Genomic DNA, 27,034 nt, shown 5'->3' with positions numbered 1-27,034 from the left:
CTCTTCAGGGAGCGCGGTGGAGGCGTGACTCAGATTTGGAAGGAGCCTGGGAAGAGAGGAACACCCACGCTTGCCTGCCCTCTGAAGCTGTGGAGCCCGGTGACTAACACCCCCCCCCACCAGGCACATCTGCACCGGGCTGAGCGCCCCGGGTGGCAGGAGCAAAGGAGGAGACAGGGAACTCACTGTTTCCCTGGGAAGGTAAGATAGGCCCGCCCCTAAAGATGACAACAAGTGATGACATTATCTGGACTTAGTGAATGAGAGAAGCCCTGCATGCTTTACACCGGTTACCTCATTTAATCTTTGCAAGAACCAACACAGTAGGAGCTATGCCTACTTTAAAGATAAACTAACTTAGATGCAGAAAGACCAGAGAACGTGCCCAAGGTCACACAGGTGGTACACAGCAGAGCCGAGATTTGAGCTGCAGTAATTCGGTCCAGAATTCAAGCTCTCAACCAGAAGTGCTCTACCTGGTGTGTGTGTGAGTGTGTGAGTGTGTGAGTGTGTGTGTGTGTGTGTAAGTGTGTGTGTGGGGGGGGCGTGCTCTGCAGTACAGAGCCCTGCGTCACCCGGAGGGTGACATTAGAGAACGCCCATGGAGACCTCCGGAAAGAGGATCTCTGAAACTTGATGGCAAAATGAATTTGGAAGAATTCCAGTTGTAGATAAAGGAGGAAAGGGCTTCCAGAATAGAGGGGTTGGTGAAGGTGCCCCACCAGGCTTCCTTATGGGCGGAAATGCACCTCACTTTTTTCCCTCCGCAGCCCACGAGACAGATGCTTGACCAGGACGGTTCCTAAGTTTACTGAACGGCTGCTCGTTGAGGAAACATACCGTGGTGGTTCACAGCTCGAGTATCCGAGCCAAACAGCCTAGGTTGAAATCCCACCTTGACCTGACTGAGTTCTCTAGCCTCTTTAAGCCTCGGTTTCCACGTCTGTAAAAGGGAGGAGGTGATCGTGCCTAAATCCCTGGGCAGTTGTAGGAATTGAAGGACACGGGGAGGTGAAGTGCTCGGCACAGAGCCCGGCACACAGTTAAATGCTCAAAAATGAGAGCTGCCTTTGTCATTTTTAATGATTAAACAAATCCCTATATTCATCGCATAAGCGAATGATGCATCAGTGCAGAGATCTGGGTTTAGCATGGAGAACATCCGAGAGCAATTGGAGAACGAAAGGTGGGGCTTACAGAACCAAATAAACGAACCCCATCTGGGAGGGAAAGCTAACCACAGCACGGCCTGTGTCCGGGCAGTGGGGACAGCCTGTGCAGTGCCCCGTCTGAGCGGGTGGGCAGAGGCAAGGGTGCTGAATTGATGGTCACTTTTCCTGAGGGAAGAGCCAGAGGGGCCTGATTTGGTGCGAGACCGGTTTCCACCGGGCCAGTTTCTATGCCCTTCCCCTTCTCACCCCCCACTGCCCAACCACCTGCACCCAAACTTAGAGCCTTAAAAATTCAGGCAGGTCGGCCATGGATTTAGAGAAACCTTCACCAGAGTGTCCAAGGTCCAAGGTCAAGTGCTTAGCCTCTGGCCACATGGCCTCTGCCTTCCTGAGAAGGTGCGGGGCCCAGAGGCCTTAGCAAATCACTCCCCCTCATCCCACCTCCAGTGAGATTGGATCTAAACAAACACCAGTGGCAGTTTGAAGGAAAACTCTTATGGAACAGGAAGGGGCCTTATGGGTTCATTGTGTCCCCTGAACCTCTCTGAGCTCAGAGCAGGCCCCATCCAGCTCTACCCCGCCCTACCGCACCCTGCCCCACCTCACCTCACCTAGGAAAGCAGCGCTGCCCCCAAACGCTCACCCCTCCTGTTCGGCCCGGGGGCACCAGGACCCTATCTGCCCGAGCCAGGCATTGGGCATTTCTCCTCTGCATACAGTTCCTTAAGGAGACCCTCATTTGAGCCCTCCAAGCCCCCAGCTTGACCACTTCAGATAGATGGGGGGTATGTTTTTAGTGCTGTTTACCATGCTGGTAGTGGGGATACATAGGTTCTTCTCAGCAAAGCCCTCTTGTATTTGGCAGAGGCAGTATTTTGTTTACTGGCCCTTTTAAGATGCAGACTGGTGATGGCCAACAGCGGGCGGTGCGGGCACGGGCGCTGCTGGGCTCCCAGGAAAGAGTGGGGCCTCTGGGGCAACGCCCGCTGGATTCCGTCGGTCCGGTGGGCACTCTCCTTCTGGGGCCGAGGCTGCACCCTTCCTGGTGGTCCGCTCCCTGGCTGCGTCCCCTTCTGCCTGGTTCCTGGCAACAGAGAAAGACCTCAGACAGCCGTCTGGCTGCCTGCACTGTCCCAGCTCAGGGATCCGCCTTCTCTGACCTGTTACTTTATAATACCTGTAAACAGTTTCTTTATTCCTAGTAACAGAAGAAATAATGTCCACAGACAAGCTAAAAGAATAAAATGTAAATCACCCCTCACCCCATTATCCATGACATTCTGATGTGTATCTTTCCTGTATTTTCTCTATTCACACAAATGGGTTTTAAAAAATAGGAATGGACCAATTTACTAAAGGTAAGTGGAAAACGTAAAGGTAGGCTACCAGACCCAAGTTCAAGATCCAGCTCAGAGACTCCCCAGAAGTAACCTTGGGTAGACCATTCCACTTCTGAGCCTCGCTCGTCTCCTGTGTGACGTGAGGATAACAGTCCTTCCGTTACAGGGTTGTGGGGACTAGACGGGAGTCCGAGCTGAGCCCAGGGCCTCCCATACGGGAAGGACTCCTGCGTGCTGTCAACTGTGCCGCGAGCTTGGTAGGCGACTTCCATGGCGCTAAGGGGCCTCGTGTGGCGCCCTTTTAAACTGGGGCTCAGGATGCAGCTGTGTTCAGTATCTTCATTTTCCTCGCCGAGCCTCTGCTGAAGGGTATTTATATTCATTCTCATTCTCCAGGATTATGAACAGTGCTCTGCAGACAGCTCTGCTCATGGAGATCATTCGCTCAGACTAAATTCCTGTGAGTGAAATTGCTAGATGAAAGGGTGAGCTCACACCCGAGGCCAGAGTTTGGACTGGTTCACACTCCCTCCAGCAAGGAGAGAGGGTTCCCTTCACCCGTGCTGGCACTGGGGCCTAGCATCCTCTTTCATCCTTATCACCTTGATTAAAAAACAATAAAAAAAATAACTGCTTGTTTGTTTCCAGACTATTGGGAGACTCTTGGCTTTTTAAAGGGAGCTTTTAAGAATGACTTTCGACCCCATGATCCCGCATGTCCAAGGAACCTCGGGAGGAATGTAGGTGGTGGTGTTGGCAGAACTGTGATAAAAATCTAAAGTACAGAATGTAAAAGGGCCTGGGGACTGCCCTCTCCTTCTCCTGACCGTCCACAAGCGCAACTTCCAGGTCCTTCTATGCCTTCATGTTAGGGCCATATTCTCTACGAAGGGTGGGGACCTCTCCCCTCACTTAACTCCACTGACGGGGTAGGGATTGTGACGAAGTATTGGCAGAGCTTCTGGTGTGCACCCAGCATAGGACTTCTGGGACCCATCAGGATCCATAGTGGCATCAGGGGTGATGCTTTACCCAAAATCCGGGGCTCCAATCCAAACTCCTTTGCTTAAGTAGGGGTGCTTTCTCTGAACCTATTTATCTACCCCACGGGGCCAATAACACTCTCCCTTTCCCCACCCCTGGCTTTATCAGAGGAGATAAGCACAGGGAGACACTCTGTGAACTGAAAAGGGCCTTACGCGCAGAGGGGGCTCATTTGAGGGGAGACCCAGCTGTGGACTAAGCTGCGCATTGAGGCTGGCAATGGGTGGTGGCAACACACCCCTAAGCCGGGCGCTCGCCCGGGACACCAGCTGCCCTTTGCCGTGCTCCTGACGCTTGCCATTGGCTTTCCATTGCGATCTTGTTCAGTGTCATCCTCAGAGCAGCCCAGTGAGGTATGATGGGAGCCAAGACTTACAGAAACGAGTCATGGGGCCAAGTGCGTACACTAATAAGAGGGAGAGTGGGAATTCAAACGGCTAGTGGGAGGTCTTCCCTGGGGGTGGAGGTGGGACAGAGGCAATGGCTGATTTTCCCACACACTCCCCCATTTTTCATCTATTTAACATGTATTTATTGAAAACTTACTATATTGAGGGCTGGGACAAATGCCACTTAAACTTTATTTTTCCTTGTGTAGTTTCATATTCCAGAAGCATACACATCCTTCCTATCTTACGAATCCTATCAAGAGACTTTATCTACTTTTCTTCTTTTTTGTTCCTTCCCTCTTTCCTTCTCCCCACCCATCCGTCCTAGGCTTTGTTCTGAAAAGGAATGCAGGAGCCTTAAAGAACTATTTCCAAGGCTTTTCGGTAAGGCACGCCTTGGTCTGATTCTATCTCTGCCTCTAAGGAGAGAGCCAGCTGACCAGCTGCCTCACCCCTCCGAGTCTGCTTCTCTTCATGCAGATAATTATGGTGACTCCTGGATAAGATTCAAGAGAATTCCGTAACATGTACCTAGAGCATGGGACGCACTAAGGACATTGTGTTATATCCTCTAATCCGTGTAACAGTCATTTCCCTGAGCAGGAGTTTAAGTGTGAGGAAGTGAGTTGCCTGTTCTAGGTCTTATCAACTCCTTTAGCAGCTTGGCCCACACTCCAGCCGCCAATTCCAGCTGGGTGAATAATGCAACCCTATCTTATAGGGAGGAATTAGACAAAATATCTAAAGCAAATATCATAAAATGCTCATTTTATGATAGCTGATCATTTTAATTAAGTCGAGATCAGATCTGATTCCCAAACTCACTGCTCACAGCCCGCAGGCTGGGTGACGTACTTCGCAGGGAGGCTGCAAGCCGGGATTCTGAATCTTTGCTGTCTTCCCCTGCACCTTTGCCCCAGGGAGAGCAGGGACACACTGACCTCTTAGTCAGTGGACATTTATCTGGGTTAACGGCATTTAAACTGGAATTTTTATATAGAATTTCTCATTACAAAAGCAATGGGAGATTAATGCAGAAAGTTTAAGGCAGGAAGCTGGTTGGGGAGAGGGGATAAAAAAATTTTAAATTCTGTCATTTAGGAACCTCCAGAGAAGCACCATTGACATTTGGGTACTTGTCCTTCCAATATTTTTATAGAGGTCAATGGATTTTCATTGTATTGGATAACCGTGATGTCTTAAAGAGTACAAGGAGCAAGGGCTGTTCGCAAGGCCATCACGCCCAACGGAGCAAGTCCCGCACTTTAAGTGGCGCTGTGACTGTAGTACCCAACCTTCACGGACACACAAAGCAGCCCTGGCTCTTGGCGCGTACTTGACTTTGTGGTTCTAACCTTTACTCCTCCCCGTGCTAAGGGTATCACGCTCCTTTCGAACAGTGTCTCATGGGCAGCCGTGGTCCTGGAAAGGGGAGGGAAGGATGACGCACAGGGCCATCCTTCAGGGAGGCCGGAGGAGTAATGTCAGGAGGAAGCGCATTTCTGTTCCGGAAGTAATCTAGAAGCTAAGTGATTTAACATGCAACTGCACCCTTATAGTGATTCACTAATCTTGTCTTACACAGAGGGAAACTGAGGCTCCAGGATACGAACTTTACCCAGTCAGGCAGCTAGTGAGTGGCTAGTGATCAGGCAGAACTTGAATCCAGGACCATCCCTAACTCAGAGTCTAGTCCTACAAGAACGGAAACAGAAAGATGTGGGCTCAAATCTCAACTCTTTCGCTTATTAACTTCTGACTTTTAACAAATCATTCAATCCCTCTGAGTCTCAGTGGCTTCATCTGTAAAATGAAGTTGCAACAGCTTCCTCGTTACATTAGGTTTACATGAAAATGAAATAAGGAAAAAAGCTTTCCTTAAGATGATTAAGTGCTGTGTATCAGGCACTGCACCATGTAATGCATAGACATTATCTCATTTAATCTTCACGACAACCCCCTGAGGGGGACACTCTTTTCATGTCCGGTTTTACAGATGAGAAGACCGAGGCCCAGGAAGACTGGCTGCCAAGCAGCACCCAGCAGTGAGTGGCTGAGCTGGGCTTTGCACCCAGGTCTGTCGGTTCCAGAGCGACACTGTCAGATAACACAGGTAACTTTCAGCACAGTGCTTATGGCCTACAAACACAAAACGAATAGTAGCTATTGTTTACCGTGACTGTTGTGAATGTGATTATTCTGTCACATGTGATCAGCTGGTCTCAGATTCTTGGTCCCTGGGCCAAGAATCCAAGAACCGGGCCCATCCAAGAAGGGGAGGAGAGGCCGGCCCAGCCTCGCCCTGCCCCAGACCACGCCATCCCCTCCGGGGCACCTTCTGGGGGACCCTCTGTGTGGAGACACAGAGACCCTCTGCCCCGGGGTCTGGGCCTCTGCCGATCTCTGCAGATGGGCGCAGGCGATTGAAGAGGCAGGATTCAGTGGGGGAGGGAGAGGACCCATTTCAAAAAGCCCAGCAAGCACAGACACGACACCTAGCTCCCAGTCTCCACCTGGGCCCAGCCAGCGTGAGTCACCCCACAGCCCTTTACCTGTGAATTGCAACACAGCTGACAGAAACTCCAGGCCTTCCAGGAGGTGGGCAGACAGGCGCACAGACCAGCGTGCCGTCGTTTGGGCTGCCGTAAGCCTTGCAGGCACCTCTGTGAAGTGGTTGGGCGCCCCGGCTCCGCTCTGCGGTCCCAGCCATACAGCTCTGCCACCCCCAGGTCCGCGGCCCAAGTAACTTATTTAAACACTTTGTACTTCAGTGTTCTCGTCTCTAAAACAAGGGTCATGAAAGTGCCTGTCTCAAAGGGTTGTTCTAAGGATTAAATGAGACAACGTATGTAAAGGTTTAGCACAATGTGGTATATTGAGCACCTACTGTGTGCAGGACGGTGCAGTGGGCACTGGCCATGCAACAGGGAACAAGACCGACAAGGTCCTCGCTCCTATGGAGTGCACGTTCCAGAAGAGAAGACAGACAATAAATAATTAGAAAACGATCAAATGTCCTGAGGGCTTTGCAGAGAACCGAAATAAAGTGGTATGACACAGTGACGGAATGACTCCACTTTAGTAAGGACAGGTAGAGAGGCCTGCTCCGAGGAGGTGGCGTTATTAGCAATTATCATCACTATTTACTAGTATCTGACGAGCCCATCTGGGCTGCCCCCAGCACAGCCTCCAGTTCGGGACCAAACCTTGACGGCTCCCAAACCTACTTCTCCCTCTTCGTAGGCCTGACCCCCCTCCAAGAGGGCTCCTTTGGATTCTGGCTTTACCCTGAACACCTCCATCAAACTGGCAGGAGTAACTGAAACCCCACCTTTCCCCGAGAAGGGGTGGGCCACGGTAAGACTCGCAGGAAAGCAAAGCAAAGGAGTAATTTGCCAAAAGAGAGGGGGGGGGGGGCGGTAAGAAAGAAAAAAATGGGAAAAGGATGCCAAGATTTTTGGCTTAGATTTAATTTCAAATTAATCCTGGTGTAAGCTCTAAAAAAGGCTCCAGCGTTCTCCTGTTTGTGTTTGTGGATCTTCTGGGTTTACCAGCCTTGTTCTGCACAGAGACAGCTCTCGGCAGCTACTCCGCAGTTAGTCAGTCTAACAGGCACCTGATTTCTCTGTTTCCAGTGCGGAGTGCAGCAGGCATTCAGGGTTTGTGAAATGCCCAGTTTGCCCCGGCTCTGGAGGTGGCTGACCAAGTTTTCCACCCTTCCCGTGCTGGCCAGAGGTATGTGGTTTGCTTGCTTCTCATTCAGATCTGTATCGCACCAAATAAAAGGTTGCCTCCCACCCCATTCCCCCACCCCGTGCCACCAACACACACACACACACACACACACACACACACACACGCCACACTGTACACTCACTCCCCCAGAGCAGCGATCCTGTCATTCTGGCCTGTGTCTTCTCAGAACCCAGAGTAGGGCATGGCACACAATAGGTGCTCAATGAATGCTGAATCGAGGCCACTGAGTGCAGCTCGCAGGGACAGCCGGGCTTGGAGCGAGGTGGCTGGAGAGGTGGGTCTGGGCTCTGACACTCACTAGCCTGTGCCCTTGGGCAGGTCGCTTTACCTCTCTGGGCTCCATTTTCTCACCTACAAAGGTGATAGTAACCTGGAAAAAAAGGAAGGGAACTTATACAGAGACCCACCAAGATCTCCTCTTTCCTTTGAAAATTCCTCCATGGCTCTGGCGTGTGATGCTGGGTAGAGGAGGGGGCAAAAGAACTGGGGGTGGGTGGGCAGCTGTTCCTGGGTATCCAGAACACTAACTAGACACAGGAACTGAGATTTCCTTCAGCCAAGTTTCTGTTTTGTCCCTGTACTTTTCCTCTAGCTGTCTTCTGTCCAACTTTTTTTTTTTCTTCCCTCTCTCCTCCCTCATCTCCACCCCCCACCCCCTCACCAAGAAAGGAATTGGCCAGCTCCACCCAGCCGGCCCCCAGGGCTCCACCCCCAGCTCAGCAGGGCAAGAGTTAACAGCTGCACCTGTTGAGGTATACCTGCTGTCGCCGGCACCTGTACCTGTAGCCAATCAGCACCAGCGCTGCCAGGAACCTACCTGTCAGCAAAATCCCGACACTCAAACCTCAACATAAATCACACACTTCCCTGGGCAGAGAATGTCTGTGTCAAGCGAGGACTAGAGACCAGAGCAGTCAGCAGAGTCTCCGTGCGGGTGCCGGTGCCGCCTGTCGCTGGAGCCTGGAAGCAGGAAGATGTCGAATGAACTTGAGTGAGTAAACACCAGTGGATGCCTGGCGCTCCGCGAGCGTGGAGGCTGGATGGGATTTCCAGAGGGGAAAGAGCAGGGAGGCCGGCGCCAGGATTCACAGAGCAATTTGTAAGGGTAAATGAATGGGCTGACGATCGCACTCCGGCGTGTAGGGGCAAGCACCGTCTCAAGGGAGAGCTGAGTGTTTCCCTGGGAAAATAGGGCGTTTTTTTTTTTTTCTTTCCGTCTCTGCCAAGCAGTTTCGAGCTAAGCAGGGGAACACAGGGCTGAAACTCTGAAGGCTTTCGGCACCACTTTCTGATACTCCGAGAGGGCTCGGCAATCAGAGAGAGCCTCAATTCCGTCTCAGCTTTCTACCTTCTTGCCAAAAGAAACTTCTCTGAGGTGGTTGATTCTAAGAGCTGTCTTAGGCAGAGAGCTGGGTTACGCCAAAGGGACTTGTTTGTTGGGTTGGAACCGTCCCGAGTGGGAAGGATACAGTGTGATGGTTAAATACACACACTCTGCTGTCTGCCTGACCTGGGTTCGAATTCAGACTCTGCTCCTCATGGGCCGTGGAATCTTGGATAAGTCATTCAACTTATCTGAGCTTCATTTTCCTCATCTGGAAAATGGGGATAAGAATGCTTTGTTGGATTCTTAAGAGAGTTAAGTGCGATAAAGGCTGTAAAAGGCTTAGCAAAGCCAAGGTCTGAGGAGGCATTCGATAAAATCCAGGGGATTTTATTGTGGGGCAGGTCAGGCTGACGAAGCTGAGAGGTGGTTTTCCGTGAAGTCATCTCCACTGGCAGGATCCGGGTGCCCGCCTCCCACATCTGGGGTTTAGAATCCCCACTGGCCGATGCTGACCTTCAGCAGGACCCCCTTCCTGGGGTATGGATCTCAGGGAAGGTGGGATGAGGCTGAGATTCTGGGCCGCTTTAGCCAGGCTTCTAAAATACACTCTTTCTGCCACCTTCAGAGGTGAGTGGGCACAGACAAGGTCAGAGCGATCTTTTTTTTTTTCCAGCTGCCCTTCCACTGATTGTTTTTGAAACGTGAAGGCAGAGTAGTTGGTGGGTCCTGACTGCAGACAGGGTTCCATGATACCAGCTAGCTTTGGGGCTCTCCTGGGCTAGACAACTACGCTCACAGTACAGTCACTAGGCGTCGGGTTTCTCTTGAATGAATTCCCTGGAGGTGATGATGTGTTGCTAACCGGAGTTGGAGCAGGGGCACTGGAACCAATACCCGAGCCCCAGCTCTGCCACAACTTAGCTGTGTGACCTTGGGCTAGTCATTTCTGAGTCTCAGTTCCCTTGCCTGTACATTGTGGCCACAGGGGCACCTACCTCACGGAGTTGTTGGGTGGATCCAACAGCTTCAGAGAAGTGATCAGCTTACAACCTGGTGAGGGACGAGCTGATCCTGCTCCCGGTACATCACACACGAATTAGCAGGCATTGAACATTTCTGAACCTCGTGCTATTTTCCACACTTTGAAAACAAAGAGTGTGTGTGTGTGTGTGTGTGTGTGTGTGTGTGTGAGTGAGATGTGTCTCTAACCCACTTAGAGCTGCTTCTTCACACTGCAAAGGCTGCAGGCAGAAGCTGCTCATTGATGCCCCACAGGGGGTAAGTGTCCCAGGGCCGAGTTCCTCCCCAGAAAGGCTTCCTGCTTTTCCTTAATGATTTGGGTTTGAAGTCAGACGGCTGACAGTCAGGGCTTCTCCATGTGGGGTAGGGTGGGGTGAGGGGTCTTGGGCCTGCAGAGTAATTGCAGGGGACTCTGAAGCCACTATTTAAGATTACAATGACAGAGCCTCAGTGCCTGGGGGCTCAGCTGCCCTAACTGAGGTGTGTGGGGGGGGGCGGCAGCAGGGCATCCAGTGCTCGGTTTGCTGCTGGTGCTGCTGCTGCTGCGGTCACGCTCCTGCTGCCCCTACACTCCTGCTGCCCCATTCCCTTAAACGGTGTCACGTTGAAGAGGACTGACTGGTCCTGGAGTCCACCTCGATCCCCATAGATAGATAGCGGGACTTGAAGGTGACTCTAAATTCTGTCCCTTCCCAACCTCGAGATCCTGGTGAATTTGGTCCTCCACCCTGACCCTCCGTTTCCTCCTCTGTCCCACAGGGACTATAAACACCTGGCAGTGGCACAGTGTGGGCCCCTCGGCCCAGAGCAGGCGCTCCATAAACACGAGCCTGATTCCTAGGCTTCAGGTGGAAGGCCCTCTTCGAGGGTTGGGTGTGGAGGAGCCTGGAGGCCAGGGTGGTGTCGTTAGACTCAGCTCCAGGCAGCTGCGGGGTGGAGCCCGGGGCCTTTCTTGTGGCCCGGCCCAGCCCACTGGGGAGCGTCAGCCAGCCTCCAGGCCTCTGCAAGCGATTGCCTCCAGCGCTTGGCTTCCAGCGTTTGGCGCTCCGCTGCCCCGGGGCTAGAGCAGGCCGCAGGGCACCTTGGGGCCGTGGGAGACTCGAAGTCGCTGTCAGAAGTCCTTCTCTGCGGGGAAGACGGCGGGTGCCTGTGCACTGCTGCTTTGGGGGCTGCAGGTCTGGCGGCCTGAGCCCGGGCCGCAGGAGGGGTGCTGTGGGGCCCTTCCGGATGCTTTGGGGTTCTATGTGCAGTGGTGCCCAGGGGCCCACTGTGTGCCAGGCACAGCTGCGCCATCTCATCCTGCCCCTGCCCTCGAGGAAATGAGGGTTAGGGTTAGTGACCAGCACGTAGTATGTCTGTGGAATGGACAGCTAAGTGAGCGAGGCCCTCCCAAATTCCCCTGCACAATCTCTCTGGGTCCACAGGCTGGGCTACGGAGCCTTGGAGAGATTCAGGGTGTGTGTGTGTGGGGGGGGGGGGACAAGGGCTGTCCCGGCTAGACCGCAGGCCTTGGACACGTCTCCATCTGATTCCAGGAGGCTCAGCTCCAGACTGCCTGGAGCGCTGAAAGAGTTAACCAGGAACGCCTCCCTGCTGTGGTTTTGTGGTCGAAACCATGATTGCCAGGAGCAAATTTTTGTCGTGCACAAGGTGTGTTATTAAAAGTCTATGCTGGTGGTGAATGAAAAGTTAAAAGCCCTCATTAAGCTCGGGCTGTAAAACAGGGGGACTGGGCAGAGAGGCCGAGACAACCCTAACGGCGGTGGGAACCCCAGGGCGCGGATCGGCCACTCCGTGGCGAGCTGCCCCCCAGTTCGCTCAGTGAGGGCCCCGGGGAGGGTGCCTGGAGGCAAGAGGGTCTTCAGGGCCCACAGAGAGGCCGCAGGGCTGAAGCACAGTTAGTATACCCAAAGCTCTACCTTGGTTAAAACAAAAATAACAGTCAAGCATTTATTGAGCGTGGATCCCACACTTGACTCAGTGTGCAGTGCCTTGATCAATACGTGATCTCCTTGAACCCTCCCACAATCCCTCAAAGGGTGAGGAGTGTAAATGCAAGTTTGCAAAGAAGAGGACTTAGGCTTGTCGTGAGCTTGCCCAGGATTTCATGGAATAACCGGGATTCTAACTGAGGGGTCCAAAGGATGTCACCAGGATGCCACCCTGCTTCCCATCGGCACAGGCGCTGAAAGGACAAGCAGATGCGTCAGACTGACACAGTCATACAGTAGCAACCTCTGAGGGAAGGAGTGCAGGTGACTCCCGTGTTTCGGTTTGTTCCCCATTTTATACATTATGTTTTACAAACCCACATTACTTTTGAAATGGGAAGGGGAAAGCGAATACTTTTTTTTAAAGGGAAAATTATTGGTTCACCTGAAAACAGTATTCTCAAAATGTGATCCCTGGACTATCACCATCATCACCATCATCATCGCCACCTGGGAACTTGTTCCAAATGCAAGTTCTCAGCCCCACCCTAGACCAACTGAATCAGAAATTCTGGGGGTGAGACTCAGCAATATGTGTTTTAACAGGCCCTCCGTGTGATGCCGATGCGTGTTCGGGTTTCAGAACCACTGGCCTGGAGGACGTGGCAGAGAACTGGGAGGCAGGAGTTCCCAGATCCCCTGCTGACCGGCAGCGTAGTTGCTGAGTCAGCAGGCTGAGAGCTTTGCCACTTAGGACTGGGGGGCTTTTCACTGAGCCTCTTCTGAACCTCTGGAAGTGTGCGTTCCTGCACGTGTGAAACAACAACAATAGCCCCGCCTCCCATGGGCTGGTGCTAAGAGAAATAACTTCATTCCTTTCCCTTCCCTTCCCTGCCCCTCCCTCCCCTCTCTGGATTCAGCTTTCCCGTGTGTAAAATGGAGCACATCCAGGCTGGCTGCCTCCCTGCCTCTCTGTTCCTTTTGCCTCCTAAAAGGATCAGAGCAAATGATCTAGTGAAGATTCGGAAGAAGTAATCTTTCCGATATTTGTTGTTATTTCGCTGGATCTTCCCAGCAGGTCAGCAAAATTGGAAGCTTTTGAGGGCGGGGACAGCACGGTATTCGCCTTTCGTATCCCAGCACCCAGCACAGGCCCCGATACAGAGTAACCTTCAGCCAATGTTTGTGGAATGAATCAGCGAGCGAATGAATGAATGAAAAGATGTGGCACCCTGGGTTCGTGTCAACTCCTTTCACAACTTTATTGAACAATAAAGAAAAATAAAAGGGAAAGGGGACCCAAAGAAACCCAAGAGAAGAATAGAGCATGAAAAATAAATTCAAAGGGAAAGTGAGTTTCTGGTATAATTAGAAAGTGGCATGTAAGTAATTTATGTGCAACTAGAAGAGTTTGGCTGGAGCCTGACCGCCCTCAACCTGCCCGCCTGCACCCAGACGATGAAGCTCGCAGTGCTTGCCCTTGTATCTGGGGATCTCCAAGCATCGGGTCTCCTTCTGCCACGAGGAGGAGATGCCCCACTTATGGGTGGGAGAGAGTGAGGCTGTGACTTGTCAGGCATGGTGCTGGGCTGTCCCACAAGGTGTATGTAATAAGAATAAGAGTTCATGTTATTATGTGTCGGCACTGTGCTGACTATTTACCTGCATTATCTCATAGCATTTTCCAACAGTAATACCTCACAGAGTTGTTGTAAAGATTAAGTAAAACAATGACTGAGAAATAGTTGAGCCAGCACCTGGCACTTGGTAAGCCTCAACGAACCGTAGCTATCATAATAACTCCGTGAGGTTAGCAGCCTCATCTTCCCCCCCATTTAGCAGGAAAACCCCCTGAGGCACAGAGAGGTCGAATTGCACCGTCACACAGCCGTGCACAGCAGAGCTGGAGCCCAGGTCTGGAGCTCGGGGGCCCACCCCCAGCCAGGAATCGGTACTGCCTCATTCAAACTGGAACCAGTGCAGAGCCATCCCCCACGCTCTGCCATTTTCTCACTGACGCCCCCACACGAGCCCCAGCATGTGATGAGGCGCATTTCACAGCCTGTGCCTCCAGAGACCAGATGGGCCACAGGAAGCGTGAGAAGCCCAGGGCACCCCTGCGGTGCCAGGGGCCACCTTGCATGGGGCTGACTGTCAAATGAGTCCTTCATGAGTGGCTGTGCCAGGGCCTCCCTGTGGGTAATTAGTGAGTGTGATTGATCACCACTGGTGAGGCTGGGTGGCTCACGCAGGGTTTGGCAAGTCATTGGGTGTATCTGGGTGTCAACACCCAGCCCAGGTGGCCCCTGGAACGCTTCCTCCTCGGCTTGGAGAGCCATGGGGTCCGGCTTGCTCAATTTGTCCTGTGCCAGGACCTCCTCCTTGGGTGGGGCTTGAGGTCACCCCCCTGGTGGTGAGTTTTCTTCCCCCTTCTGCAAAGTTGGGTAAGTCCTTATCCACCTCTGAATCAGTGAGACGCCTTCGAGATAGGGCAGTGGTTGAAGGAAGCCCTGGACAGGAAGCTAGGAGACATGAGTCCCAGTCCTGTGAAATAGCCTCAGGCAAGACATGCCTTTTCTCTGAGATGAGATTTCTAAGGTCTTTTCGTACCCTAAATCGCTAGGATCCTAACAAAAGGAAATGAAACCAGAAGGCTTCAGCTAATGGCTGAGACACATTTACCTAATCTTCCTGGGAGGTTTAAGTGGCTCAGCCAGAAAGCATGGGCAGGTAGAATCCAAGAGGACTTGTGGGGATGAAACCCTACTTCCCCACAGTGGGCTTCCACTGGTGCCGACGGTGCATGTAGGGGTTGGAGGCTGAGTCTGAGTGGGCAGGAGCAACTGGAACCACCCCACCCCCTCCCCTGCCTGAGGAAGGGCCCCACCCACATTGGAGCCCCTGCTTAGCACAACTGCACATGCTCACATTCTCACCGGCAAGGGGTAGGATATCTGTTAGATGCCCGGGCGCCTCTCTCTTGATTTTGGGCGCAGCCCTCTCTCAGGAGAGAAGCCAGACCAGGCACGCTCTGAGGAAACAGCCCTGTGAAGGTTCTCAGTGCTGGAAGCCAGAGCGCCTCTGTTCTAGGCTCAATGCCATGAGATACCAGCTGAGTGGCCTTAGGCAAGCCGGTGGCCTCTCTGTGGCACGGTTTTTCCTTCTATCGAATGAGGACAGTCATACCTTCCCTCCCTGCCTTATGGGGCGTTGCAGGACAGAGGCGATGACAAATGTATGAGAAGCATGTTGAAAAATATAGCACAGTATGCAAATATGAGAGATTATCAAATCTTGGACTTGAGTTTCCTCCTCCGTAGGCTGGCCTTCCTTGAAACAAGGGAACGTATGCAGGACCAGGCTCACACCTGACACATAGTAGGCAAACAAGCTCTGGGAGCCGTCCCACTCACATCCATGTTCCCTCTCCCCACTTTGGCCTTTTTCTCAACAGCATCCAGTCACTCTCCGGAGTTCAGCGCTGGGGGGAGGGGGGTCCTCCTGCTCCTTCACCTCTGCAGCTTTCTTCACCTCTCCGATCTTAGCTGATTTGGCGGTCATTCTGTCTTGCTACCACTAAAACGCAGCCTCTGAGACGGCAGGGATGACCTTACTGTCTTGTTGGCCTAGGGCAAGACCTGGCACATGATGGGAACTTGATAAATGTTCGTTCAGATGAGGGATGGGTGCCTCCCAGAATTATTACTTTTATCCCTCTCTCCTACATTCCTTCTTGGAAACTGGTGGTTTGATGGAAAGGTGTCCAGTCACGGAGTTAGTTCCCAGGCCAGCCCCTGGGGCTGGAGGGAGGTCTGGCTTTGTAACTCACGGGCCAGCCCCCACCCCCCCCGCCCCCCGGAGCAGGTTATCTGTCGTCTATTCCCTGGCCCGCAAAGTAGACATAATAACATGGCATTCGTGCTGGGAGGCTCTGTGAGATAATGAATGTGAAAGTCAAGGCAGGGGGTTATTACATGTCTCTTGTTTTTCACTCAGAACCTCACTCACAGGAGGCTTGGGGAGGCTCTTAATTTAAGAACCTCAGGCAGAGTCTCCCCTTTACTCTCATTCGGGGGTTCTGTGACGATGATGGTCATGATGATGGTGGTGGTGGTGACGATAGCTAGTATTTACGGAGCGATTAGTCTCTGGCAGGCTCTAGGCTAAGCACATTTCTGACATTAATGCACTTAATTCTCCTAACAGCCCGCGAGATTAGCCCCGCTCCAAAGCGGCCAGCCCTGGTGACTCCATCGCTTGACTGTGTTCTAATTTTCTCCACAGCACTTATCGCCGACTAAAATTAACTTATTTACCTGCTTGTCATGGTCTGTCTTCCCAATTAGACAGTGGGTTTCGTGGGAGCGGAGCCTTATCTCTCTTGTTCTTGGCCAATGCCCCAGTGCCTAGGAGATTTCTGGACTGGCACAGAGAAGACACTCAATAGACCCATTTAACAGATGGAAAAACAGGCTCAGGGGCGCTGAGTGCCTTCCCCAAGGACACACAGTTCCTCGGGTTGGCCAGGCTCTGACCCTGGTGCTCCCGGTTCTCCCACGCTGTGCTCTGGCAGGGACATCGCCCGGGGCCAAGTCCTCTCCCCATTCCCTGCACCCCATTCCCTTTTTCTCTTCTGTTATCTGAGGAGCTCTGCCTGCAACGGGGACACCAACAGGGAGCTTGTGGAGGCCCCATGGACGGCGGCCGCGTTGGGTGGGCGTTGCCCCGTCTCTCCTCTCGGTTCTGGCTTTGTCATCCGGAGGCCTCTCTCCTTCTCTGAACGCTTTTCATGGCTCCGACCCACTGGCCCCTCAGCCCTCAATTCCAGCCTTGAAGGGAGCAGGTTCTTGGACTTCAGGATTTGGCACAGGAGGCAATGTTAACCTGTTCCATGGCCAAGACTTTCTAGAAGGCCGTTCTTAGTCTTGGAACATAAAGTTGGTTGGTAGCATGAGCGGGCTTCTGGCCAGAAACTTCCAGTTATCTGGCTTCCTCACGTATGTCTCCTGCACCGTACGGGTGGGGGACCCCTCTTTGTCTGGTGGTTGAGGATTAGTTCAATGTGTTGTTCCCGAGGAGGGGACTTTCCACAGCAGGAAAGGCGTCTAAAAGGAGATTAGTTTGGGGTTCAGAGCTGGATCTTGAAGTCCCACAGACCCAGGTTCAAGTCAGCCTCCGCCGCCTGCTAGCTGGGTTACCTTGAACGGGTGAAAGTGCCTGTTTGGGTCTCTATGTCCCTGAGAGCCGTCTCTCAGGGCTCTTGTGCAGAGCAGAGGCTTTGACACAGAGGAAGAGCTGGTGACGGCGTCTGCCCATGGTAAATGCTTAAGGCAGCAGCTGCTGTGCATCCGGGAATCCGAGTCTGGGACCGCGGCAGGGTGGACTGGAGACCCTGGTGGGCCAGGAGAGCCTCCCAGGCGAAGAGCAGACATTGTCTCTTTTGTCTCTGATGTGACTTTATTATTCTCTTCTAAAATGGTCATTCCACTAGAATCAGCAAGTTGGGGCTCGGGGCCCAAATGTGCCACCGACTTGCAGGGTGGCCACGCCTTGTGCCACTTTGCAAGAGCTTGGTGTCCAGCTCCAAGCCAGGCCCAGGCCCAATAACAGCTCAAATACACTTGGCACTTGTTAGGCACCAGAAAGGGTTCTGAGCATTTTTCATGTGGCAATGCAGCCAGTCCCCATAATTTTACATGGTGGGTACGTTTATTACGCCCCTTTTACAGACAAGAAACAGCGCTGAGCACTGGGGGTCCCCGCTGACCAAGGGTGCGAGGTCTACAAGGCCTTTCCCTACTTCTCCCACGCCCTTTGGTTTGGGAGTTCCCTGTAGCCCGGGGCCGGGAGGGGTGGTGGCAGCCACCCTGGGCTTGCTCTGTGAGTTCCTCTAACCCCAGACCCAGGAGGCAGCTAGGAGGGAGGGGCCTCTTCTCACCTCTCATCTTGAGGCCCTTGATTTACAGCAGCAGAATCTCGGGGTGTGCCTTCCTCTCCGCACCCCTGGAGCAGGAAGGTTTCTGTCATTTCTCTTTTTTTGTGACAGCTCTCTCTCCCTCCCTGCCTCTCAAAGCCCAACGCCCTGTACCCTGGGGCCCGGTGGGATGGGAGACACTGTGCCCTGGATGAAGCCCCTGGGAGGGCCGCTGCCCACGGGCTGCCTGGGTGTGGCCTGGCTGCTGCTCCCACTCGGTGTCTGAGAATGCAGGCCTGAGCCGCAGGGCAGCAGGAAGGTGCTCCCTGTGACGTTATTTGCACCCCCCCACCCCCCCACCCCCGTCTGCCACAGCACCTGGACGTTTGCCCCTTCAGTGTGCATCTGCTGGGGCAAGGGCTGCCCTCCTGCAGGGCGGTAAGGCTGTGTGGCTTAGTGGGGAGTCTGTGGCTCTGGTCCGAGACAAGCCGGGCATTATATCCAGTTGTGCCGTGGGCTGGGCTAGCAGCCTCATCTTGGGCATTTTCTTATCCTCTCCAAGCCTCTGGTTTCTTCGTCTGTGGAGCGAAGCAAACATCCCTTACCTTGTAGTGCTCTTGTATGGAACAGGGTTAATGAGTGGAGAGTGTTCAGACATATTCAATGAAAAGCAGCTGACACTGTTGTTCCCATGTGCCTAACCTGAGCGAGTCTACTAGGCTCACATAGGAAGAAGGGACCTGGGGACCCGGAGACCAACCAGTGTCCACTCCATCTCTGCGGCTCTCTCTCCCAGCCTGACTGTCCCCATCGTCTCGCTCACCGCTGCCCTTTGCACACTCTTCGCTCTGAAATGAACACGGACAGAACTTTCTCACCTCCGTGCCTTTGCTCACGAAGAAGAGCGTGCTCTACGCCAGAGAGTCTCTGAGTGTGGCTCCCAGACTGCCCGCACCAGCATGGCCGGGGAACCTGTTGGAAAAGCAAGTTCTCGGCCACCCCAGACTCACTGCATCAGAAATTCTAAGCGTCAGGCCCAGGCATCTGTTTTAACAAGCCTTCCAGGTCATTCTGATGCAGCTCAAGTTCAAGACCACTGTTCTGTATGACGGCATCATCCCACTGAAGCCTCACCCACCTCTGGGCCAGGAGTTTGGGCAAGAGCCTTAAATTCTCTGAGTTTCAGCTTCCTCACCTGCCAAATAGGAATAATAATAGTACCCACCTTACAGGGTTGCCGAGACAGTTAAATGAGAGAATCCATGAAAAGGGCTTAGCAACGTGCCTAAAACATGGTTGATGCTCAAAAAAGATTAGGGATTGTTTTTTTTAAAACCTGCTTTAAAAAGATTTTATTTATTTATTTTTAAAGAGGGGGAAGGAACAGAGAGAGGGAGGGAAACATCAGTGTGTGGGTGCCTCTGTCACACCCCCTGCTGGGGACCTGGCCCACAACAAGGCATGGGCCCTGCTTGGGAATCCAACTGGCAACCCTTCGGTTCTCAGACCAGCGCTCAACCACTGAGCCACACCGGCCAGGACAAGTATTGTTTTTATCTTCATTATCATTATTTGGTGTATCCCTATTCCCCACCCCTCCTGCACATATTCCTGAGCGATTTAACCCCCCGAGCTGGGCATCCCCAACTACAGTGTCTGTGTCCTCCAAAGAGCCTTTCCCGATCTCTCTCCTTTGAGCCCACGTGGCTTGACTCTTGGGCCGCATGCCTTGTGTTTGTCCAAGTTCTCAGCACAGTGCCCAGGCCCTGCTTGCCTCGGGGGGCCAGCAGTGTTCTGCTCTAGGTCCTGGCCTCTGCTGGGGACATCTGCTCGGACACAGCAGTGCATGTTGGTCTGAAATACCGACCCAGTGCCCCCTGAGGGCTTCCTCGCCCTGATTCTCTCTCTCTCTCCACAATCAGAAATGATCTCCAGCCTTTTGTACCTGTGGCTTTGAAGAGAACTTCTTTAGAAGAACCCACGCTGGGTTATCTGGAAATGTTATTCTTTGCAGCTTGTCTTTGTTAGTTCCCATCCTGGTGATGCACATTTCCCTCGAATACCTATCTACTACGGAAGCATTTCATGAACCCTCTCTGAAGCCTTGCCAGGTTGGGATTATGGTCCTCAGGTTGTAGGTGAGGGAACGGAGGCCCCGGGTCTGCAGCCTCTACATGGTGACATTTGGTGTTGACCCGAGCACCTAGCTCCAGGGCTCTGGTGCGTTCTGGGAGAAGAAGGGCTTTCAGGGTTACTCTCTGCATTCCTGGGCATGGGTCTGAGGCCAACCATTCTTGGACCTTCTTCTGGGACAGCCTAAATTTGCCCCTTCTCACTTGCCTTCCAGTTTCAGGTCTGTGCGGCTGCTCAAGAACGACCCGGTCAACTTCCAGAAATTCCCCTACACCAGTGAAGACGAGGCCTGGAAGACCTACCTGGAAAACCCCTTGACGGCTGCCACGAAGGCCATGATGAGAGTCAACGGGGATGACGACAGCGTGGCGGCCCTGAGCTTCCTCTACGACTACTACATGGTACGTCAGCCACCGTGGGCGCGGCCCGCTTCCACACTTCACGGCTCAACAGCCTACGGCCATGCCCAGCCCGTCACCACGTTCTTTCTCTGCCCTCGGCCCGACACCCTCTGCGTTCCCCTGGCTAAATCCTCCTCTCGGCTTTGGGCCTCAGCTTCCGCCTTACTCATTCACTCACTGAGATGGGGACAGGCTTTCTTGGCTCTCCCACTGGGAGCCTCCGCTGGGCACCCTCGGCAACCGCCATCATCGTCCTTGATTCGGGCTGCAGAAACTTGCTATTTGTGTACGTATTTCTTCCTCTCCCCTTGGTCCTGAGCTCCTGGGGGTCAGGAACCGCGTTGTGATCAGTACCGAGTCCCCGGCACCCGGTACTGCCTGCCGCACAGTACTCGGTACGTTCCGACCGAATGGTTCGCCGCCCCACCCACACTCACTTCACCATAGCAACACCCCCGACCTGCCATCTTCTCTCTGTCCCTGTCCCTCAGGTCATCCCAACTGCCTTGTCAGTCCCACCTGCCTATTTGAACCCCACTGCCTAGGACATGCCTTCTGCTCTTGAACCCATTCCCTCCCTTCAGGGCCCTCCCCACGGCCCACCTTCTCTGGGGAGCTGTCCTGCCGCATCGCTCCCCCCTCTGCTGTCCTACCAGCCTTCCTGCCCCTACCCCTGCCACCGCTGCATGCACTGGAATACCTCTGACAGGTCGTCTCTTATCATCCTCTCATGGTTTCCAGGGCTTTGGCCTTGAGTCTGGGAAACGGTCAGTTACTGGGGACAGGAGTGAGGTCCTCCCACATTTGACAGGCAGGCTCGAACCAGCTAGCAATCACAAATGTATAACACTTCCGACATCACCCTGCCTGGCCACTGTCTGCTGCACAGGAGGCTGCAGAAGTACGGCCCGCATTCCCACGGGGGGGGGGGGGGGGGCGGGGGTGAGGCCACAGAAGCCTTTTAAACCCAGGCAGCCCTGCCCAGGTGTCTGAATCGTCATGTGGCAGCCAACTTCCTTGCCATCCCTGGGCTGGGTGATGGCTCCAGGAGACTTTCTCAACTTTGAGGATGGGGGACATCAACAGCTAACTGTTGAGATCACTGGCTCTGAGCTTGAAGACGTAAAGCCATCTTGTAAGTTCTCAAATTCACTGGCCCAGGCAGTGTTTTATCTACCCTCAAAAGAAGAAAAGCAGACTGTAAATTTAGACACCAAGGGACGATATGGTCCCAGGTATGAGAAGGCCCTACTTCTCTGTCTGGCATTGGTTGTCATCCTGGAATGGTGTGGTTACCCTCGCCGCACCGGACCAAGAGCATCCTGGTAGCATTTAGTCCAGGTTGATGGAGAAGAAATTTGAATTGGCCGCCTTAGCTTGGGGACATGGTAGGAGGCAGAATTCTAGGTCTGGACTTAAACACCGGCCTGGTATTTACAGCTTATGGTTCAACCATAAAATAAAATCCACCTCCCCTGGGCAATCGGCCATTCCCAGGGCCGGAATGGTGGGGACAGGCTCTGTAGGTGACACATGAAATAAAGGTTTATTGAGATACAAAGTCCTGGTGAGGTACACCCACCCCACCCCAGAGCACTATGGATTCAAAGCAGCCCTGAGGGTGGCCTGACAGCGTGGAAAGAGCAGCAAGTTGGGAGTTTGAGATCTCGTTGTGCCGCAAACTGGCAAGGCGGCTTTGGGCAGTGCAGTCTCGAAGGCCACTGCTGACCGTTTCTTACTCTCTGTGGGGTGTGATGAGGAGCCCAGGCACTGGGGGGACTGGACTGGGTTGGAGACCCGGGTCTGGCTTTAGGAGTCTGAGGGAGAAACGACCTGGACGCTCAGAGATACAGCAATATTATAATTATAGTCAAAAGGTGACATTTATGTAGTGCTCTCCATGTGCAGGGCGCTGGCCTGAGCACTCACACCCCGAGGATGGTATTCCTCTTATGATCCCTGTTCTACAAATAAGGACAATAAGCTACAGAGAGGGTCAGGGACTCTCCCAAGGTCACACAGCCAGCATGCGGCAGATCTAAAACCTGAGCCAAGAAGTGTGGATTCAGAGTCCATGCAGGTGTTGTGATCTCCATCTGAGGTAGGAAGAAATGGTCCCGGAGAGGTGCAATCATTTATTCAAAGCACAAAGCCCTTTACAGTGGCACAGCCAGGACTGGAGCCGAGCCTACCTGACTCTAGCATTCTGAAATTTCTAACTGCCAGCCTGGGGGTACTTCTCCCACCTCTGACTCAGGACGCAGACTGAATGAATGATGGCTGGAGCTCCCGCCGTCTTGAAGTATAGGCGGTTTTCTCCCAGTGACCAGGGTTGCTCCCCTGCCTGGTCAAGTGTGCAGAAGTGGGTTGAGGCTCCTGACAGCCAGGCCTCACCCAAAAGCCATGCGTAAATCCTTCCTTTTCTCATCCCAGGGCCCCAAGGAGAAGCGGATCCTGTCCTCCAGCACTGGGGGCCGGAACGACCAAGGAAAGCGGTGAGGCCCCCACACCACCGTCTCTGCCCTCTGCCCTGCCCACCTCCACCTCCACTGCGGGCCTCTTAGCCACGGAGCACAGAAGGCGCAGTGCTTAGGGCCCGCGGTATTTTTTAGGGGCCCAGAAATGTATGTTAATGTCTTTTAACATTAGAAAGAAAAACATATAATCTAACCTGAGTTATATTTGTTTTCATACCAATGCAACTGTAAAAGATATTTTAAACTATTTTTTAACTATGTTTTATTGGAGAAAGGGACCTGTGAAGGCAAACTACGTCAGGGCTGACAAAAGTCCATGAGACCCTGCAGACACGCACACACTGAGACACACACCCCAGACACATGAGCACACACAGGGACACTCACAGATGCCAGCAGGCCATGCGGGCTGGAGTTTACAGAAAACAAACTTGGAAAGGCCCTGAAGGCAGCTTCCCGCCCCCCTCCCCCCCCAAACCCTCCGCCTGCAGCCTTCTGGGGAGGGGACGCCAAGTTCCTGTGCTTCTCTCCCCTGGCTTTCTGGGGCCTCTGCCAGCCCGTCCCTCTCCAGGTCCCCCTTTCCCCGGGGAGGTCCTCTGCTGGGAAACCTCTGGGCTCCTCTGCCCACGCTGCTGAGGCCCCTGTGGCTGGCGTGGGGCCCTCTCCTGCTGGGAGCAGGGAGTGGGTCTTGGTGCATGGAGACTTTTCTCAACATGAACTTGTAAAAATGTTAGCTTTGCTGATTATAAAAATAATACCTGCTTGTTGGAAAATATCCTAACTCTACTGCAATGTAAAAAGTAAAACATTTCCCGTAATCATACTCCTCCACCTCCCCGAAAGTTCGGGCCATATCTTTCCAGACCTTTCTCTCGGCGTACATTAACTATGCTCACAAAGACGCACTTCCCGCTCACACACTCATGGGAGAGTCAGCAGTTGTTTTAAAGTAGGGACATTGAACTCTGGCTACCAAAATGAACAAGCTTTCAGTTGTTAATATTGCCAAAAACTTAAATGAATAAGGCAACTCTGAGCCTGTCCTTGGTTCCGTTTTTGCCCCCCTGCTCATTCCTGTGACAAACTGGCCTACTCCCCAAGTCTGGTTCCATGCGAGCATCTAAACGTCACATGGGATTAAAGAAGGCCCGGTGCCAGTGTGAGGGCCGCCCCTCGGAGGGAAGGGGCGCGCTCACTTAGCCCCCCCTCTCTCCCCAGGTACTACCACGGCATGGAGTATGAGATGGACCTCGCCCCCCTTGAAAGCCCCACGCACCTCATGAAGTTCCTGACAGAGAACGTGTCTGGAAGCCCGGAGTACCCAGATGTGCTCAAGAAGAATAACCTGATGAGCTTGGAAGGGGCCATGCCCTCCCCCGGCAAGGCAGCCCCGCTCCCCGCAGGCCCCAGCAAACTGGAAGTGGGCTCTGTGGACAGCTACCTGCTGCCCACCAGTGACGTGTATGACAACGGCTCCCTCAGCTCCCTGTTCGAGAGCATTCACGGGGTGCCGCCCACACAGCGCTGGCAGCCGGACAGCACCTTCAAAGATGACCCGCAGGAGGTGAGGCCCAGAGGGAAATGCGCATGCGTGTGGCGAAGGAGCGAGGGCAGCGAGGAGGCCGGAGCTCCGAAGTCCAGGGGAGAGGGTCCTAGAGCGGAGGCGGGGCTGCCCCGTGCTGTAGTCCAGGTCGGCACCGTGTGACCTGCACCGCCACACGCAGCGCCCCAGGCTGAGGCCCCAGCGGCCTAAACACGTCATTTATTCCCTTGGGGTTGTGCTTCTCTGCAGTCGCTGCTCTTCCCGGATATCCTGAAAACATCCCCGGAACCCCTGTGTCCAGAGGACTATCCCAGCCCCAAAAGGTAACTTGGCCCCTATGAACCCTCTGCCACCTGGACAGTGGGCAGGGGACGGCAGACAGAGCCTTGCACTGTCCAAAACCAGGCATCGTCATGAACGAAAATTGGGGAGTGAAGATACATAAAAGAAAAGGCATAAGAAGGATGATTTCCACATCCCTTTCCTGGTCTCCGGTCTCAGCACCCTGTTAGAAAACCAAGGCTCTGTGGCCCCTAGTCTGGCCTGGGGCTTTGTCACCTCTCCAAGGTCTCTCTGCTTTCCATTATGCATTATTCAGCAGGATGGTGACTCAACAAAGCCATTAAATAGAACACCTCAAAATGTGGAAACTGAGGCCCAGAGAGGTAGAGTGACTTACCAAGGTCACACAGCAAGTCCACAGCAGAGCCTGAGGCTTCCTGTCCCATTGACCTCTGAAACACTTCTGCCTGGGAGCCCAGTCTCACTGTCCTGTACCTCCTGTCCTCTGCCTCCTCACAGTGACTTTGAGTACACCCTGGGCTCCCCCAAGGCCATCCACATCAAGTCAGGCGAGTCGCCCATGGCCTACCTCAACAAGGGCCAGTTCTACCCCATTACTCTGCGGACCCCGGGAGGCGGCAAAGGCCTTGCCTTGTCCTCCAACAAAGTCAAGGTGCGTTGGACCTGGAGCAGCTTGGGAAGGGGGTCGGATGGCCGGGTCAGCCTGGCCTGCCAGGGGCCCAGAGAGATAGTTCTGTGGGATAATTGCCCATTGCCATGGAGGGGGGAAGCTGGGGCAAAAGGGCAGGGCCACTGGAGCCAGGCTCAGGGAAGGGACCCAGACAGCGGGGAGCTCCCCAAGGCTGGGGTCACACGGCTGCTGTGCTTGCAGAGTGTGGTGATGGTGGTCTTCGACAACGAGAAGGTCCCGGTGGAGCAGCTGCGGTTCTGGAAGCACTGGCATTCCCGGCAACCCACTGCCAAGCAGCGGGTCATCGACGTGGGTGAGAGCCGGCCCGAGTGCCCCTCCCAGCCTCTCTCTCTCTCTCTCTCTCACACATACACACACACCAATCACACCCTTTCTTTCTGTGCCCCCTTTCCCTAGCCCCCTGACCTCTGCAGGACTTAGTTCTGACCCCAGCTTCCTGCCTGGCCCCTGTCTCTAGGTCAAAATCTATGGGTTTGCAGGGATTTGCATGTTGCCTGGAAGCAGCGGTCCCTGTTCTGTGTCCTTCGGGATATACAGGGCCTTGGGGGTCCCAGTTGTGTCAGATAAATGGCCCCTCGGACACGGGCTGCTCCTCTCCATCAGGGGCCTTAGAGGACCGAGATGCAGATGCGTAAGATAACAGTGCGGCAGGTCACTGGTGATTCTGTAGGCTTGAGGCCCGGCGCTGGCAGGTCTGTTTCGGGAGCTGGGATGTGGGCTTTGTCAGAAGTCAGGGGGCGGGGGCAGGCCCTCTGTGTGTGCCGCCTTATCCCTGTCCCAGGCCCCGAGGTGGGTGGGAGACCAGACCATGCTCAGGCCTCCTGGTCCTGGCTCCATCACTCTCTTCTGGGTGTGTGGCCTCTGTCACCTCTCCTTCCTGAGCCTCAGGTTCTTCCACTGTCAGATGGGGTAAGGCCAGCTGCCCTGCCTGCCTGGTGCCCTGTTTCTGCCTCGGAGCAATGTATGCTGGAGGACACACTGCAGACAGGGACAGCCCAGTGGCTTATCTGAGAGGCTAGAGAGCGGAGTGCCTAGGAGCCAGGGTTCAAGAGCCAGACAGAGCTGAGCTCCACTCCTTCCGCCTATTCACTGTGTGACCCTGGGCAGGTGACCAAGCTTCTCTGAGCTTCACTTTCTTCATGTATCATTGTTTGTGAGGAAATACCAAGTGCTGGCTATACTGTACATGTTCTAAGTGGTAGTGGTACGGCTGTTTGTTCACTGCTGGTTCAGTGGTTCAGTGTCAGTGGTACTGGTGCCGCTGCTGTTCCTGCCACTGTTACTGCTGCTGTTCCTTCTGCTCCATCTGAAGGGCCTCCTAACTCACCATCTCAATGAGAGTATAATCTTCACCCTGAAACAACGAAGACCTTGGCCTAGGTGGCAGAGTTGGAGATTCCTTCCAGGCTTCGGGCAAATCTGCTACCCAGGCTTGACCTCGGTTTTCTCACCAGTGACCCAGGGCAGAGGAACTGGTTTCCTCTCTAGATTCTGAATTCTCTGCATGGTTCTTAGGGGAAAGTATATCAGTCCCTGCAAGAATGGGCCCCAGCTTCTCAATGCCTCTTCCCCGTGGTGGCCACAAATCCCTTC

At 53.7% G+C, this 27,034-nt stretch overlaps 1 protein-coding gene across 1 annotated transcript in view; it reads left to right on the top strand.

Annotated features, from left to right (window-relative positions):
* Nucleotides 1-8,474: 8,474 nt before the first annotated feature.
* GRHL3 (grainyhead like transcription factor 3) overlaps nt 8,475-27,034 on the top strand; it is a 32,276-nt gene continuing 13,716 nt past the window's right edge. Inside the window, exons 1-7 of the mRNA XM_037135998.2 lie at nt 8,475-8,692; nt 20,241-20,427; nt 22,861-22,922; nt 24,123-24,468; nt 24,697-24,770; nt 25,249-25,402; nt 25,622-25,733. Coding sequence (XP_036991893.1) covers nt 8,676-8,692; nt 20,241-20,427; nt 22,861-22,922; nt 24,123-24,468; nt 24,697-24,770; nt 25,249-25,402; nt 25,622-25,733 — 952 coding nt within the window. The 5' untranslated portion in view covers nt 8,475-8,675. The remainder of the gene's footprint in view (nt 8,693-20,240; nt 20,428-22,860; nt 22,923-24,122; nt 24,469-24,696; nt 24,771-25,248; nt 25,403-25,621; nt 25,734-27,034) is intronic.

The sequence above is a fragment of the Artibeus jamaicensis genome, unplaced genomic scaffold (assembly GCF_021234435.1).
Source record: "Artibeus jamaicensis isolate MK-2021 breed Jamaican fruit bat unplaced genomic scaffold, CSHL_Jam_final scaffold_847, whole genome shotgun sequence".
Taxonomy (NCBI): Eukaryota; Metazoa; Chordata; class Mammalia; order Chiroptera; family Phyllostomidae; genus Artibeus; species Artibeus jamaicensis.
This window is presented reverse-complemented; position numbering and strand designations above follow the sequence as displayed.